Here is a 12,576-nt window from a genome sequence, read left to right as displayed (position 1 = left end):
AGAGGCAGCGACGCAAACCAGGGAACCCCGAGGACTGTGGCATGCCAGTGCCAGGATGCTACAGGCTCCAAAAGAAGGCTTGGTCTTGCCAACTGCTTGATTTGAACTTCTGGCCTCTGAAGCCATGAGCCAATAAGCCTTGTTGTTTAAGCCACCCCAGCCCCAGGCTGGGCTAGGTGGCTTCAAACAGAAACTTAGCCCTCATGGTTCTTGGAGGTCAGAAGTGTCTCTCCCCTGTGTCAGGGGATGGTCATTGGATTTAGACCCCCACCACCACCCATCACCCTCCAGATCATCCAGGGTGATCTCATCGAGATCCTTAACTTAATCCCACCTGCAAAGAATCTTTTTCCAAATAAGGTCACATTCACAGGTTCCACGACTTAGGATACAGAAGTATCTTTTAAGAACACCCTCTCCAGCTCAGTACGGAAAGGCCACCTTTGGAAGAAAGTTCTTCCTCATCCCCGGCTGAAATCTGCCTGGATGTAACTTGTACCTATTTACACTCACCCTCCTGGATGCCTACAGACAAGTTAGGCTCTCTTTCCTCCTGACACTCTTCAGATCTACAGCCAACAACCATCCAGACTTGCCCACATACCCTGATTATTGGAGCCCAGATGATGGTCTGTGACCCATGGGCAGTATCAGCTAAGGAAGGTACACATACACACCCCGACCCCATCCGAGAGCAGGAATCCCAGGCAGCCATCTGAAGGGCCTCGGGCTGGCCTCTGTACCTCACCCAGCCTCCGCTTCTTCTTCCATGCTATGGGAACAGGGACACCCTGCTGGCACACTGCCATGGGACCAAGGTGGGTTATATTGGGATGAACCAGCACAAAGTAGCCTTTCAAGAGCCTTGGTTTTCTGCCCCACTGAGTACCTGGTGCCTGCCTGTGCTCCTGGATGCCCATTTTAAAAATAAAAAGAATAAGTTGGGCTGCCAGAGAAAAAAGACAGACTACAGGGAGAGGAAAACAGCCTTGATGGCAGGAAATAGCATCAATTGCCAGTGAACTTTTCATTTATTTTCATACAGAGCATGGCAGTTTACAAACTGCTTTCACCTCTTTCTCCTCATTTCATCCTGACCCAGACCTTGAGAGAAAGGCATTATTCTTGTCCCATTTTACAGATGTTGAAACTGAAGTCTTGGGAGAGGCTGTGTCTGCCCAAAATCACAGAGCCTATGGGTGGCAGGGCAGGTCCCAGATGTTCTTCCACATTGCCTTCTGCAGTCAAATAAACCAGACTGCAAAGGTAGGCCCTGAGAGAGATGCTAAAGGGCTCGTGAAGCTGGCAGGTGCCCCAAGCTGCAGGAGTGAATCCGGGGGGAGGAGAGGCCTTCGTGGGGAGCAGTCTTGGTTCCCCATGCACATCACCCCCTGCCCCACACTCCATCTGCACTTCCTCTCACAGCCTGCCCTCCCCTTAGACCACCAGGAAGGCAAAGCCCCCAACACTGCATCACATCACATCCCTATGGGGATACATCTCCATCCCTATTTGGAGGTGACAGGGTCAGGTGACAGAAAACCCCAAATAATTGTGGTTTAAAGATACAGTGTATTTACCTCTCAGGTCTACCAAGTCCAAAGGAAAGCATTCTAGGACTGGCATCAGGGCTTCCGCCTCCTTGTGCCTTTTGGCTCCCCCATCTTCAACACACAGCTTCCACGTGGTTGTCCAAGGTGACTACTCAAGCTCCACCCATCTCATCCCACTCCAGCTGTTAGGAAGGAGGGATGTATATTACTTAGAGTTCGCTAGAGAAATAGAGCCACCAAGATGTATATGTAAAGAGATTTATTATAAGGAATTGGCTCACACAGCTATGGGGCTGGCAAATCCAAACTCAAGAGAGCAGGCCACATGCTCAGAACTCCAATGGTGGTGGCACAGAAGCCCTTAGTCTGAATTCAGCAGGAGCCGGTGCTGAAGTCAAGGCAGAAAGTCTGCTGTCCTTGGAAATCCTCGGTTCTGGCTATGAAGACTTCCAACCATTCAAGGGAGTTAATCACATTGAATACATTGTGTATTCTCAGATATTTTCTTTGTAATTACTGTGGTACTTAAATTTAACATTCTTATTTTGTTTGATACCAAATTAACTTCAATAGTATACATGAACTGTACCCTTCCATCCCACCACCTTTATGCAATTCTTGTCACAAGTTATGTTTATACATTATGAGTCCAAAACCACTGGTTTGTCATTTATTTTATGCATTTGCCCTTTAGGATCCTGAGAAAGTAAAAAGTGGAATTACAAACCAAAATATAATAGTACTGGCATTTATACTTATCCTCATCATTCCCTTCACTAGAGATCTTTATTTCTTCATGTGGCTTCAATCTGTTGTCTGTTGTCTACTGTCCTTTCCTTTCAACCTGCAGAACTCCCTGTAGCGTGTCTTATAGGGCCAGTCTAGTGGTGACAAACTCCTGCAGCTTTCATTTATCTGGGAAGGTCTTAATCTTCCTCATATTTGAAAGACAGTTTTGCCAGATATAGAACTCTTGGTTGGCAATTTTTTGCTTTCAGCACTTTAAATAGCTTATCCTACTACACCTCCATGGTTTCTGATGAGAAATCAGCACTTAATCTTATTAGGACTTCCTTCTACGTGACACTGTGCATCTCTCTTGCAACTTTCAGGATTCTCTCTTTATTGGCAGATTCGATGGTTTGATTATAATATGTTACAGTATAGTCTATTTGGGTTTATTCTGTTTAGAGTTTGTTGAGATTCTTGGATATATGTGTTCATGTCTTTCATTAAATTTGGGAAGTTTTTAATCATTATTTCTTTGAATATTCTCCATGCCCTTTTCTTTCTTCTTCTTCTGGGGCTCCCCCATGCATCCATTGGGATGCTTAAAGGTGTCCCATTGGCTCCCCAGGCGCCTTTCACTTTTCTTCACTCTTTCCTCTTTCTGCTTCTCAAACTGAATTATTTCAATAGTCTTAAATTGCCCTGATTCTTTCTTCTGCCAGGTCCAATTTGCTGTTGAACCATCTAGGAAATGTTTAATTTCTGTTACTGTGGTCTTTAGCTCTGTTTGCTCTCTTTTCATGATCTTCATCTCTCTGTTGATAATCTCTTTGTGTTCATCTTTGTTTCCCTTGATTTCCTTTAGTTCTTTGTCCATGTTTTCCTTTAGCTCTTAGAAAGCATATTCAGAACTAATTTTTTAAGTCTTTGTCTGGTATGTTCCAGGTCTGGTCCTCCTCATTGATGATGGTTTCAAATGCTTTAGTCTTCTCCTTTGCCTGGGCCATGGCTTCCTGTATGTTTTGTAACCATTTGTTGATTTGTTCATGTGTTATTGCTGGAATGTAGACCCTAAGGCATATATTCTTTATGTTTGTATCCAGCTTGTGTTATGACAGAGCCTTCCTTAAATTCCAGGCACTAACAAAAAAAAAACGAAGAGAAAACACCTTCCCCAGTCTTTGCAGATTGACCTGTGCAGGTGCTCTCCTTCAGGGTTATCTACACCATGAGTTTCAAGAACAGCTCCAGACTAAAGTCAGGGTTCTCCCGGATCCTTTCTGCACATGTATCTTGCCTTGGGCATGCATTTGTGGCGTAGGAATTCTCCCATTTACATGGTTCCAGATATTCCTTCCTCAGAAACAGTTTCCTCACAGTCCCAGGCCCCACATTGTATGTCCTGTAACCAGCAGTCTTTTGCCCCAGGCAGCATGACCCTCCTGTTCTCCCACAGCATTGTGTGGACAAGTTCTGCCAGGCCACCACCAGGCAGGGTGGGCCAGACATACAGTCTCCCAGTATGTGCACAAGGGTTGCTCTGCTCCTTCTGGAACCAGGACCAGAGATCTGCACTGGGAGTGCAGGACAGCTCCGCACTGAGCTGGTAAGAGGTAGGGGAGGAAGGAGCCAAGGTGTCATAGGAACCTACTGCTTTTAAGTAGCCTTTATGTTTTCGATTCAGTGCTCACCCTGCTCTTGCAGTCCTTTCACTGTTTTCTGGCCCCCTGAGAAAGATTTCTGCCAGTTATTGGTGGTTATTCAAAGCTTCTGTTGGGGGACAGAGCCCTGAAGCATCTCACTCCACCTTCTATTCCTGACCCCGACATATTTTTTCAACAGCTATAACTAAGTAAAATAATGAAAGCTTTATTCCGTGTCACTTTAACCAACTCGGCACCTGGTATGACCATATAAATATCAGATAAAATAGGCTTCAGAAAGGAGGTTGTCCCTCTCCTCAGGCTCAGGGCCACACGTGGAGACAGACAGTGCCCTCTGGGGGACCCGGCCGCCAGCACAGCCCCCCAGCCCCACTCCCCAAGTCACCTTCAGTTCCGCAGCTTCTCAGAGCAGCAAGCACGTGCCACCGCTTGGTAACAACCATCCCCCCTTTCCGGTCACTGTTTCAGCTCTTCGGCTGCTTCTTAGCCTGGGAGACCCGCAACGTCAGCATCCCCGCACTCAACGACAGCAAGTACATTGGCATGAGCGTCTACAACGTGGGCATCATGTGCATCATCGGCGCTGCCGTCTCCTTCCTGACCCGGGACCAGCCCAACGTGCAGTTCTGCATCGTGGCCCTCGTCATCATCTTCTGCAGCACCATCACCCTCTGCCTGGTGTTTGTGCCCAAGGTACAGGGTGGTGGCTGGCCCCCATCCCTGGCGCCCAGGCCCCAGATGCCATGCCAGGTGCATGCTCCGTTTCTCCACCTCCCAAGAGGCTTACCCATTTTCCTTTATGATGCAGAAAAGTAGCCACCGAGTGTTTTCAGGAATTTCCCATAATTCACTGCCCAAAATAAATCACCACTGATGCTTTCCATACATTTCCTTCCAGTCTTCTTTGTTTTTTTTGACCTGGCTAGGAGTCACGCTGTCACGACAGCCTGTGTATCATTTCAGAGTTTGCCTTTTCCACTTAACTTTTTGTCCTTCGGATCATCCCACCTTCGTAACCATCCCTCAGGGGAAGCTCTATAATTTAATGGGCCACCTGACCCCTGATTGGTGAACATCACGGAGACTTCCAGTTTTTATTAAGTTATAAATGAACTTCTTTTTTTTTTCCTGCCTATCACATTTTTGTTATTTCCCTCAAGGTAAAGTCCCAGAAGTAGTATTGTTGGAGCACGTAACCATTTTTGATGGCCACGTATGGTTTCCATTCATCTGAAGGGCTGACCTCCAGGACCTCCCTGAAAAAAGATTTTTCAGACACTGTCCCACCTGGCAGCAGGCAGATGACCAGGGGCTGTGACCTGTTAGGGGCCCCTGCAGTGGGCCAGTCGAGGTGGACCAAAACCCAGCCTGGGTGGTGGGTCTCCAGAGTAAAGGAAGGCAGAATAAGCAGCTGTGTTCAATTTGTGAGATTTCACTGGGCCCTGCACGCAAGACCTGTGCCTGGCTCTCTAGGAAGAGTTCTCAATACTTGTTGCCAATTTTGAAAAGTTGGGAAAAGGTGAACAGATCAGTGTAGTCAAGTCCTGCTATTATGGAGGCAGAGGTTAAAGGTATTAAATAGCTTTCCTCCACAATTAGGTTTTTGTTGATTTGCTGCAATTTCTAGGTTAAAAACTAAGAGATCTTGTGCATAATACCTCCTAATAAAAAGGTAAGCTACAGAATTATTTTTAAATTTAATGTGGAAGAAGTTAAGATAGGAAAAATAAGAGAATAAACCAGGTGCAATGGGGAGTATAAAATAACGCAGCCACTCCCGCTCCCGATATAGCCACCCTTATATTCAACATAAAGATGCCCAGTCCTTCCGTTCTTGCCTAACATTATTTGACGATATTCAATTGAACTGTTTCTTCAAGAGCTATAGCTAAAACATTAGGATTAAAGTAAAATCATGAAATCTATATTCTGTGTAATTTTAACCAATTAAACAGCTGTCATGACTGTATAAATATCAGAGAAAATAGGCTTCAAATTAAAAAAAGAAAAGAAGGAGGAGGCAACTGAGAGAGTCAGGAAGATGTTTTGACCCAAATAGGGGGAATGTCTTCCTTGAAGAAGGGGAGAAAAGCCGTCACTGGGGTCCATCATCCCCCAAAAAGACTCCTCCCTCCTCCCAGACCCCCTCCAGTTCAGTTCCCAAGCATGTCCGTCATGCCCTCCTTCTTTGGTTTTCAACACCTGCCTAGACCCAGCCAGTGGCACAGCTCTCAGCCTCCACTCTGACCCTTCTCTCCGTCCTGTAAACGATGCCGATGGCTCCCTAAGCCCAGCTCTGATGGCATCCCTCCTCTGCTGCGACACCTTTTATGGCTCCCCATTGCCCTCCCACCCCCAGGATCAAGTACTCAATGTCAGGCTGGCTTCCGGTTCCTTGAATCTCCTCCAGTCTCCCCAGCAAGCCCTACATACCAGGCATATACCCCTTTCCTGAGCCACAGGCCTCCCTGTGTTTGCATCTGCCATTTCAACCCCACAGATTCCCCTGACTTCATCAAGCAAAAGTCTCCGTATCCTTCCACCCCAGGGCCAGCACCACCTTACACCGCCCCTCCCGCACCCTGCATTCATGCCTCCTGGCCTGGGAAGATCCGAGTCCTTCCTTTGTCTGCCCCCAACCCCCCACCCACCCCAGACCATAAGGTCCTGGCAGGCAGGGGCCATGGGTCACTGTTCTCCAGTGCTGAGCCCAGAGCCTGCCTTGAGCCAGAAGATGTTTCTCGAATAAATGGGTAAGATTGAGGTTAATTGGCAACCTGTTATCTTATGAGAAGATGAAGAAATGCCCGTGTCAGTGACGGAGCTCTTTGCCATCCTGTCCCCACACTCAGTGGTTCTAAGGAGCAGAGGTCATCTCATTCCCCCATCCCAGTGTCTTCATGGCCGTTTATTTCCCACCAGAAGCAGCACCTAAGGCTGAGCGAGGCTCAGTTGGAGGTAGCCTAAGGGGCCCTGGGTGGCCCCCACAGGATGGCAGGGATGCAGGTGGGATGAGGGTGAGGAGGCTAGGCTTCTCCTAGCAGGGGGAGAACTGAGGCTCAGTCTGGGGAAGGGCCCATCTGGGTCATGTTCAGCATGTGGCAGGGCCAGGCCGGGGCACCCAACCCCAGCCTGGATCCCCCGGGAGCCCTGCGTGGCCTCCGGAGCAGGATCTGCCAGGAAGGACCGCAGTGGGGGCGGGCACGCGGGACCCCAGGGCCGGATTTCCAACCCTGCCCGTGTCCTTTCAGCTCATCACTCTGAGAACAAACCCCGACGCCGCCACTCAGAACAGGCGCTTCCAGTTCACCCAGAACCAGAAGAAAGAAGATTCTAAGACGTCCACCTCGGTCACCAGCGTGAACCAAGCGAGCACCTCCCGCCTGGAGGGGCTGCAGTCGGAGAACCACCGTCTGCGCATGAAGATCACGGAGGTGCCGCTGCGGCGCCGCGCAGCTGGGGGGCCTCTCCGCGGCAGGGATCCCCTCCCGCACCCCTACCCTGGCTCTTCCCGGAGCAGCCTGGCCTCGTGGCTGTAGAGTCCCCTCTGGCTGCAGAAATGAGGACAGCATGAGCTCAGACAGAGGCCCCTAGGCAGAATTTGTGAGGGAGTTTTACTTAGGTGGCCTGGGGTCCCGCAGTACATCCTCCGAGAGAAAGGCCTGCGTAGGGTCTTAGGAGTTTCCAGATTATGGTAGTTTCTTAAACCGCTGGGTCTCGGTGTGTCTCTCTCCTGCTCCAGCACAGCCAGTGCCCCCGGCATCTCTGTGACGTAGAGCAGGAGGGGAAGGAATGAAAAGAACCTGCGGGGAGGAGGCCGCCCGGTCCTGAGGACTCTCACCTGGCCCCGCTGCCCTGAGCCGCCTGCTCCGCCCGAGCCGACTTCCTTTTCCCGGGGAGGGGAACCAAATCACTTCCCCTGCTCCAGCCCTCCCTTTGCGTCGGCGGGGCATGACTGCCCCGAGGGCTCCCAGCTGAGTGTTCGGTGGACACATGCTGATTCCATGAGTGGGCCCAGGAAGGGAACAAAGCAAAGTGTATTGGTCAGGATCCTGGCTGAGTTGCTAAAACCAAGAGGCCCCAAAGTGAAGTGGCCCCAAGGAAATAGACATTTCTCTCTCACCTGGTGGTCCTCAGGAGAGCTGTCCACGTAGCTCTGCACGGTCATTGCTGGACAGGCTTCCTTCTCTCTTGTCCTCTGCCCTCCCCACCCCCACCCCCCAGGGCATGTTCCCTCTCTTTGTGGCTAAAGCTGGGTGAAAGGCATGTCCTGTTCTCTCTCTCAAGAAGGGAAGAGAAAGGAAGTCCAGGCAATGAATTGCTTTTTTTTTTTTAAGTAACACAAAAGTCCCACATGTTGGCTGCACTCCAGTTATACTGGCTAGTGACATGGGAGGCTGGGAAATGGTGTCCCTAGCTGGACAGTTGCAAGGAAGGCGTGAGATGCTGGGTTGCCAAATGAGATACAGAATAACCAGTTAAGTTTGAATTTCAAGTCAACAATGTATCAGGTTTTTAAGTAGAAGTATGTCCCATTTCATATTTGGGATTAATTTAAATACTGACAAATTATTTATCATTATCTGAAATCCACATTTAACTGGGAGTCTTGTTTCATTGGCTAACTCTGGTGACCCTTTGAGGTGCACCTGGGATTCCACAACAGAGAGGCACAGTGTAGTTCTTAGCACATCTGGGGCACCTGGGCCAGGTCAGCCTATCAGAGCAGACCAGAACACCTTCTGCCCTGCAAAGCTCATTGCTGATTCTCCTGTTTTATATGTTTGTTTTTGCATGCTGCACGGTGGGGGTCACAGTCTATTCTTTTCCATGTGACTATCCTGTTATCGCAGCACCATTTTGTTGATTTTGGGGGGGAGGGGGGGATACATGGGCCGGAAATCAAACCCAGCTCTCCTGTATGGCAGGCAGGAATTTTGAACAACTCCTGCATCCCTGTTACCGCAGCACCTCTTCATTCTGTTTTAATACCAGACTTCTCTGTCACTAGGAACTCCCTACCTGTGCACCTTGGCCTTCGATTTCTCCCTACATGCTTCCACACTGAAGAGTTCACTCACTTTAGAACACCCAAGCCACAGCCAGAAATGCTACAATGTTAGATAGTTTTTTCTTGGAGGTGAAACACAGTCTGGCCTCCTGTGGCTTCCCCCCTCTGCTCCTCACCCTGCCCTTTGAGTCCCACAGATAAGGGCACCCCTCTCCCCCTCCACATGAAGACTTGTTGTATCATTCAATGGCTATGCTCTTGACAGCAGAACAGCACTTCACAGTTTATAGGATGCCCCTTCATACTGCAGTAGGATGCCCACTATTCCCACCCACCCCACCCCACCCCCCACACACACGTATACACTTCCACTCTCTGGGGCTAAAATGCCCCAGCACTTGTCCCTGATTTTCATATAATCTGGGGATGACTGGAACCCAGCCCCATGCACCCCTCCCTCTGGATGAGCCCTTCCTATGAGACAGTGTGGCGTTCACGGCTGATCAGCCCTACAGAACTGCTCTCCCCACTGAGGGTCCTACTGGGCAGTAACAATTACTATATAGATATTATAGTAGAAGCTTCCCCGTATTATGTGCCTGGCATTGGGCTGGACACTTTCCGTGTGTCCTGCTGAATCCTCACGATAACTCCCACGGAATAGGCACTGCTATTACCCCACTGTACAGACGAAAAGACTGAGGCTCAGCTTTTCACAATGTCACCGCTAGTGAGGGGCATTCCTGTGACTGCCCCCCTTCCCTCGCCTTGTCCAGCCTCTCTGGGCAGAGCTGCAAAAGTCCAGGCCCCTCTTGTCATAATGTCTCCTTGAACAGGAGCAGGTCCCTCCGGGTCTCCTCACCAAGGCACGCTCCTCTTGGCCTACCAGCGCTCTCTGAAGCCCAGCTGGGGTGCAGCCCTGCAGGCACTTCTGGGCTCTGAAGGCTAAGCTACTGGGCTGGGACAGGGCAGGGGCGGGGACAGGGATGCTGACTCAGCCGGAGCCTTTGTCTTCCAGCTGGATAAGGACTTGGAAGAGGTCACCATGCAGCTGCAGGATACACCAGAGAAGACCACGTACATTAAACAGAACCACTACCAAGAGCTCAACGACATCCTCAGCCTGGGGAACTTCACCGAGAGCACAGGTAGGAGGGCCCCTGAGTTTCAGCCAGCAGCCATCATCTTCTGTTGTATACATGGAAGAAACGGGCTCAGAGAGGTTGGATGGGGGCTGGTCTGAAGACACATAAGCAGAGCTGGAATGTCTAGAACGCATGTCTTCCAGTTCAGTGTGTGTTTGGAGCCAGAATCTGGGGCTTCTCTTTCTCAGCCTCTTGGCCTCCAATTCCATGTGGATACACCATGGTCGGCATTCTTCGTGTATGGACTGGGTACACCGTTCATTCTCCCTTTTGTTCTGAGAAAAAAATTCACTGTGCTTCTTTTAATAACATTTGTTTCAAGTGCATCTCATCAGCATGCAAGAAAGAGGTGGTCAGTAAAATATGACACAATGCTCATGTCTCCACCCATGTGGGAAATACGAACCCAATTGCACAAGCCCTTTGTCTTGGTTTGCCAGGACTGCCATGACAACACCACAGACAGGTTGGCTTAAACAAGTGTTCATTGTCTCATAATTCCAGAGGCTAAAAGTCCACTATCAAGGTATCATCAGCCCAGGCTTTCTCCTGGAGTCTCCTGGCTCACCACAGCCCTTGGGGTTCCTTCTGGATGCATCTCTGCCTCTGCCACAGGGCCATCTCTCTCCTCCTCTGGCTCCTACTTCCATGTCCAGTTTCCTTTGCTTCTCAGACTTTGGCTTTATTGGATTAGGGCTACTTTCATTTGGCGTGGCCTCCTCTTAAGATGCCAAATGATGCCATCTTCAAAGGTCCTGTTAACAGGACCAGGGATTAGGACTCAAACATGTCTTTTGCAGGAACACAGTTCAATCCTCAGCATCCTTTTTTGCCTACATTTTGCCAAAACTTTAAGAGATTACCCATGTTGGTAAAGGTATGTGGGAACGGGCATTCTCCTGCATGTTCTGGAAGTCTGTCTGGCACCCTTCAAACGTTAGATGTTAAATCTCTTGACCTGACAGTTCCACCACCAGGACCCTTGCCCTGTAAAAATGCTCCGACGTAGGCAAAGACATAAACACTAATGGTCATCTTTGGTTTCATTAATTATGATGTAACCAAACATGTCACATTATACCACTCTTAGAAAGCAAGACAGGTTTCTTGAAGATGATTGTGTAACGATATAGCTTTTACAGTGTGACTGTGTGATTATGAAAACCATGTGTCTGATGCTCTGTTTATCTAGGGTATAGACAAATACATTAAAACTATGGATAAAAAATAAGCAAATAATAAGGGTAACAAAGGTTAAAATAAATTGGGTAGATGCAAGTATTAGTGGTCAGTGAGAGGGAGGGGTAAGGGGTATGATATGCATGCCTTTTATTTCTTTTTTGTTTTCTTTTTATTTATTTTGCTGGAGTGAGGCAAATATTCAAAAAAAAGTATCAGGGTGATGAATACACAACAAATGATGATACTGTAAGCCACTGATTATACACCATGTATAGGATATTTGTACATCAAGAATGTTTGTATGTTTGTTAAGGTTTTACAATAAAAAAAAAAATTTTTAAGTGAGGCAGGACAGGACTTCCAGGAATATGGTGAAATAAGGACAGAAATTCACTCCTCCATCAACAGCATCTAGAGGACAGGCATAAACTGTCCAAGGCAGCAGTCTGGGGGCTTGGGAGACTAGGGAAGGACCATGACAACATATAAGGAAGAGAGATGCAGGGCAGTCCTGGGCCAAATGCTGGTCAGCAAAGTTACCCCTCTCAGTCCTACAGCCTAGAGTCTTTCCACATAGGAGTCTGGGAGCCAGCAACTCCATTATATCCACAAATAGAGACTCCACTGCAATTCCCAGTGCCCATTCCCCACCCCTGAGACCAGCAGCTCAGGCACACCCAGATCTCGTCCAGCTGGCTATAGCAGTCTGGGAGAAACAGGGAGGCCCTCTAATCAGGAAAAGAGAGGGACACAGAATAGTCCCGCTCTAAGAGTTGGCTGACAAGGGTGACCCTTTGGGTCTCACAGACTTGAACCTTTCCATATAGGTGACTAGAGCACTCAGGGCTCCACTGTTTCCACAAACAGAGAGGCTGCAGCAAGGGAGAGAGCTCCATTGTGGTTCCCGGTGCCCATCCCACACCCCCAAGGTTGGCAGCTTCCAGTCAGTCTAGAACCTGCCTAGCTGGCTGCTGTGGTCTGAAAGAAGTCAGGGTGAGGGGAATTGGTTTCCCAAAAGGACCATCTTCTGGGAATGTTGGGAAAGTGCAATCTGGGGAAGCTGCTTTCCTACTTACTCTCTAAGTTCCTTTGGAATGGTTCTATACCCACTGTGTGAGACCCTGGCCCTGATTTGGCTGGGAAATGCTGGCAAATTGTGTACCAAAGCAGATCTTCAACATGAACCCAAGCAATAACAAAGTCTTAGACAAGAGTGGGAAAACAACTTTCAAAATAATCTTTATCAAGATAATCAGAAGCCCAGAAACCAGCAAAAGTTACAGGACACATCA

The 12,576-nt window shown here is 48.7% G+C and overlaps 1 protein-coding gene and 1 long non-coding RNA gene across 2 annotated transcripts in view; one reads left to right on the top strand and one right to left on the bottom strand.

The window, feature by feature from the left end:
* The window catches only part of LOC143666449 (uncharacterized), a 47,710-nt gene that overhangs the window by 198 nt on the left and 34,936 nt on the right, over positions 1 to 12,576 (bottom strand). The window contains exon 3 of the long non-coding RNA XR_013167642.1: positions 1,581 to 1,735. This is a non-coding gene — a long non-coding RNA (uncharacterized LOC143666449). The remainder of the gene's footprint in view (positions 1 to 1,580; positions 1,736 to 12,576) is intronic.
* GABBR2 (gamma-aminobutyric acid type B receptor subunit 2) overlaps positions 1 to 12,576 on the top strand; it is a 399,248-nt gene that overhangs the window by 366,487 nt on the left and 20,185 nt on the right. Inside the window, exons 15-17 of the mRNA XM_077140179.1 lie at positions 4,415 to 4,639; positions 7,198 to 7,380; positions 9,976 to 10,105. Coding sequence (XP_076996294.1) covers positions 4,415 to 4,639; positions 7,198 to 7,380; positions 9,976 to 10,105 — 538 coding nt within the window. The remainder of the gene's footprint in view (positions 1 to 4,414; positions 4,640 to 7,197; positions 7,381 to 9,975; positions 10,106 to 12,576) is intronic.

Source organism: Tamandua tetradactyla, chromosome 2 (genome assembly GCF_023851605.1).
Source record: "Tamandua tetradactyla isolate mTamTet1 chromosome 2, mTamTet1.pri, whole genome shotgun sequence".
NCBI lineage: Eukaryota > Metazoa > Chordata > Mammalia > Pilosa > Myrmecophagidae > Tamandua > Tamandua tetradactyla.
Note: the sequence above shows the minus strand (reverse complement) of the source record. Positions and strands in the feature narration are given on the sequence as shown.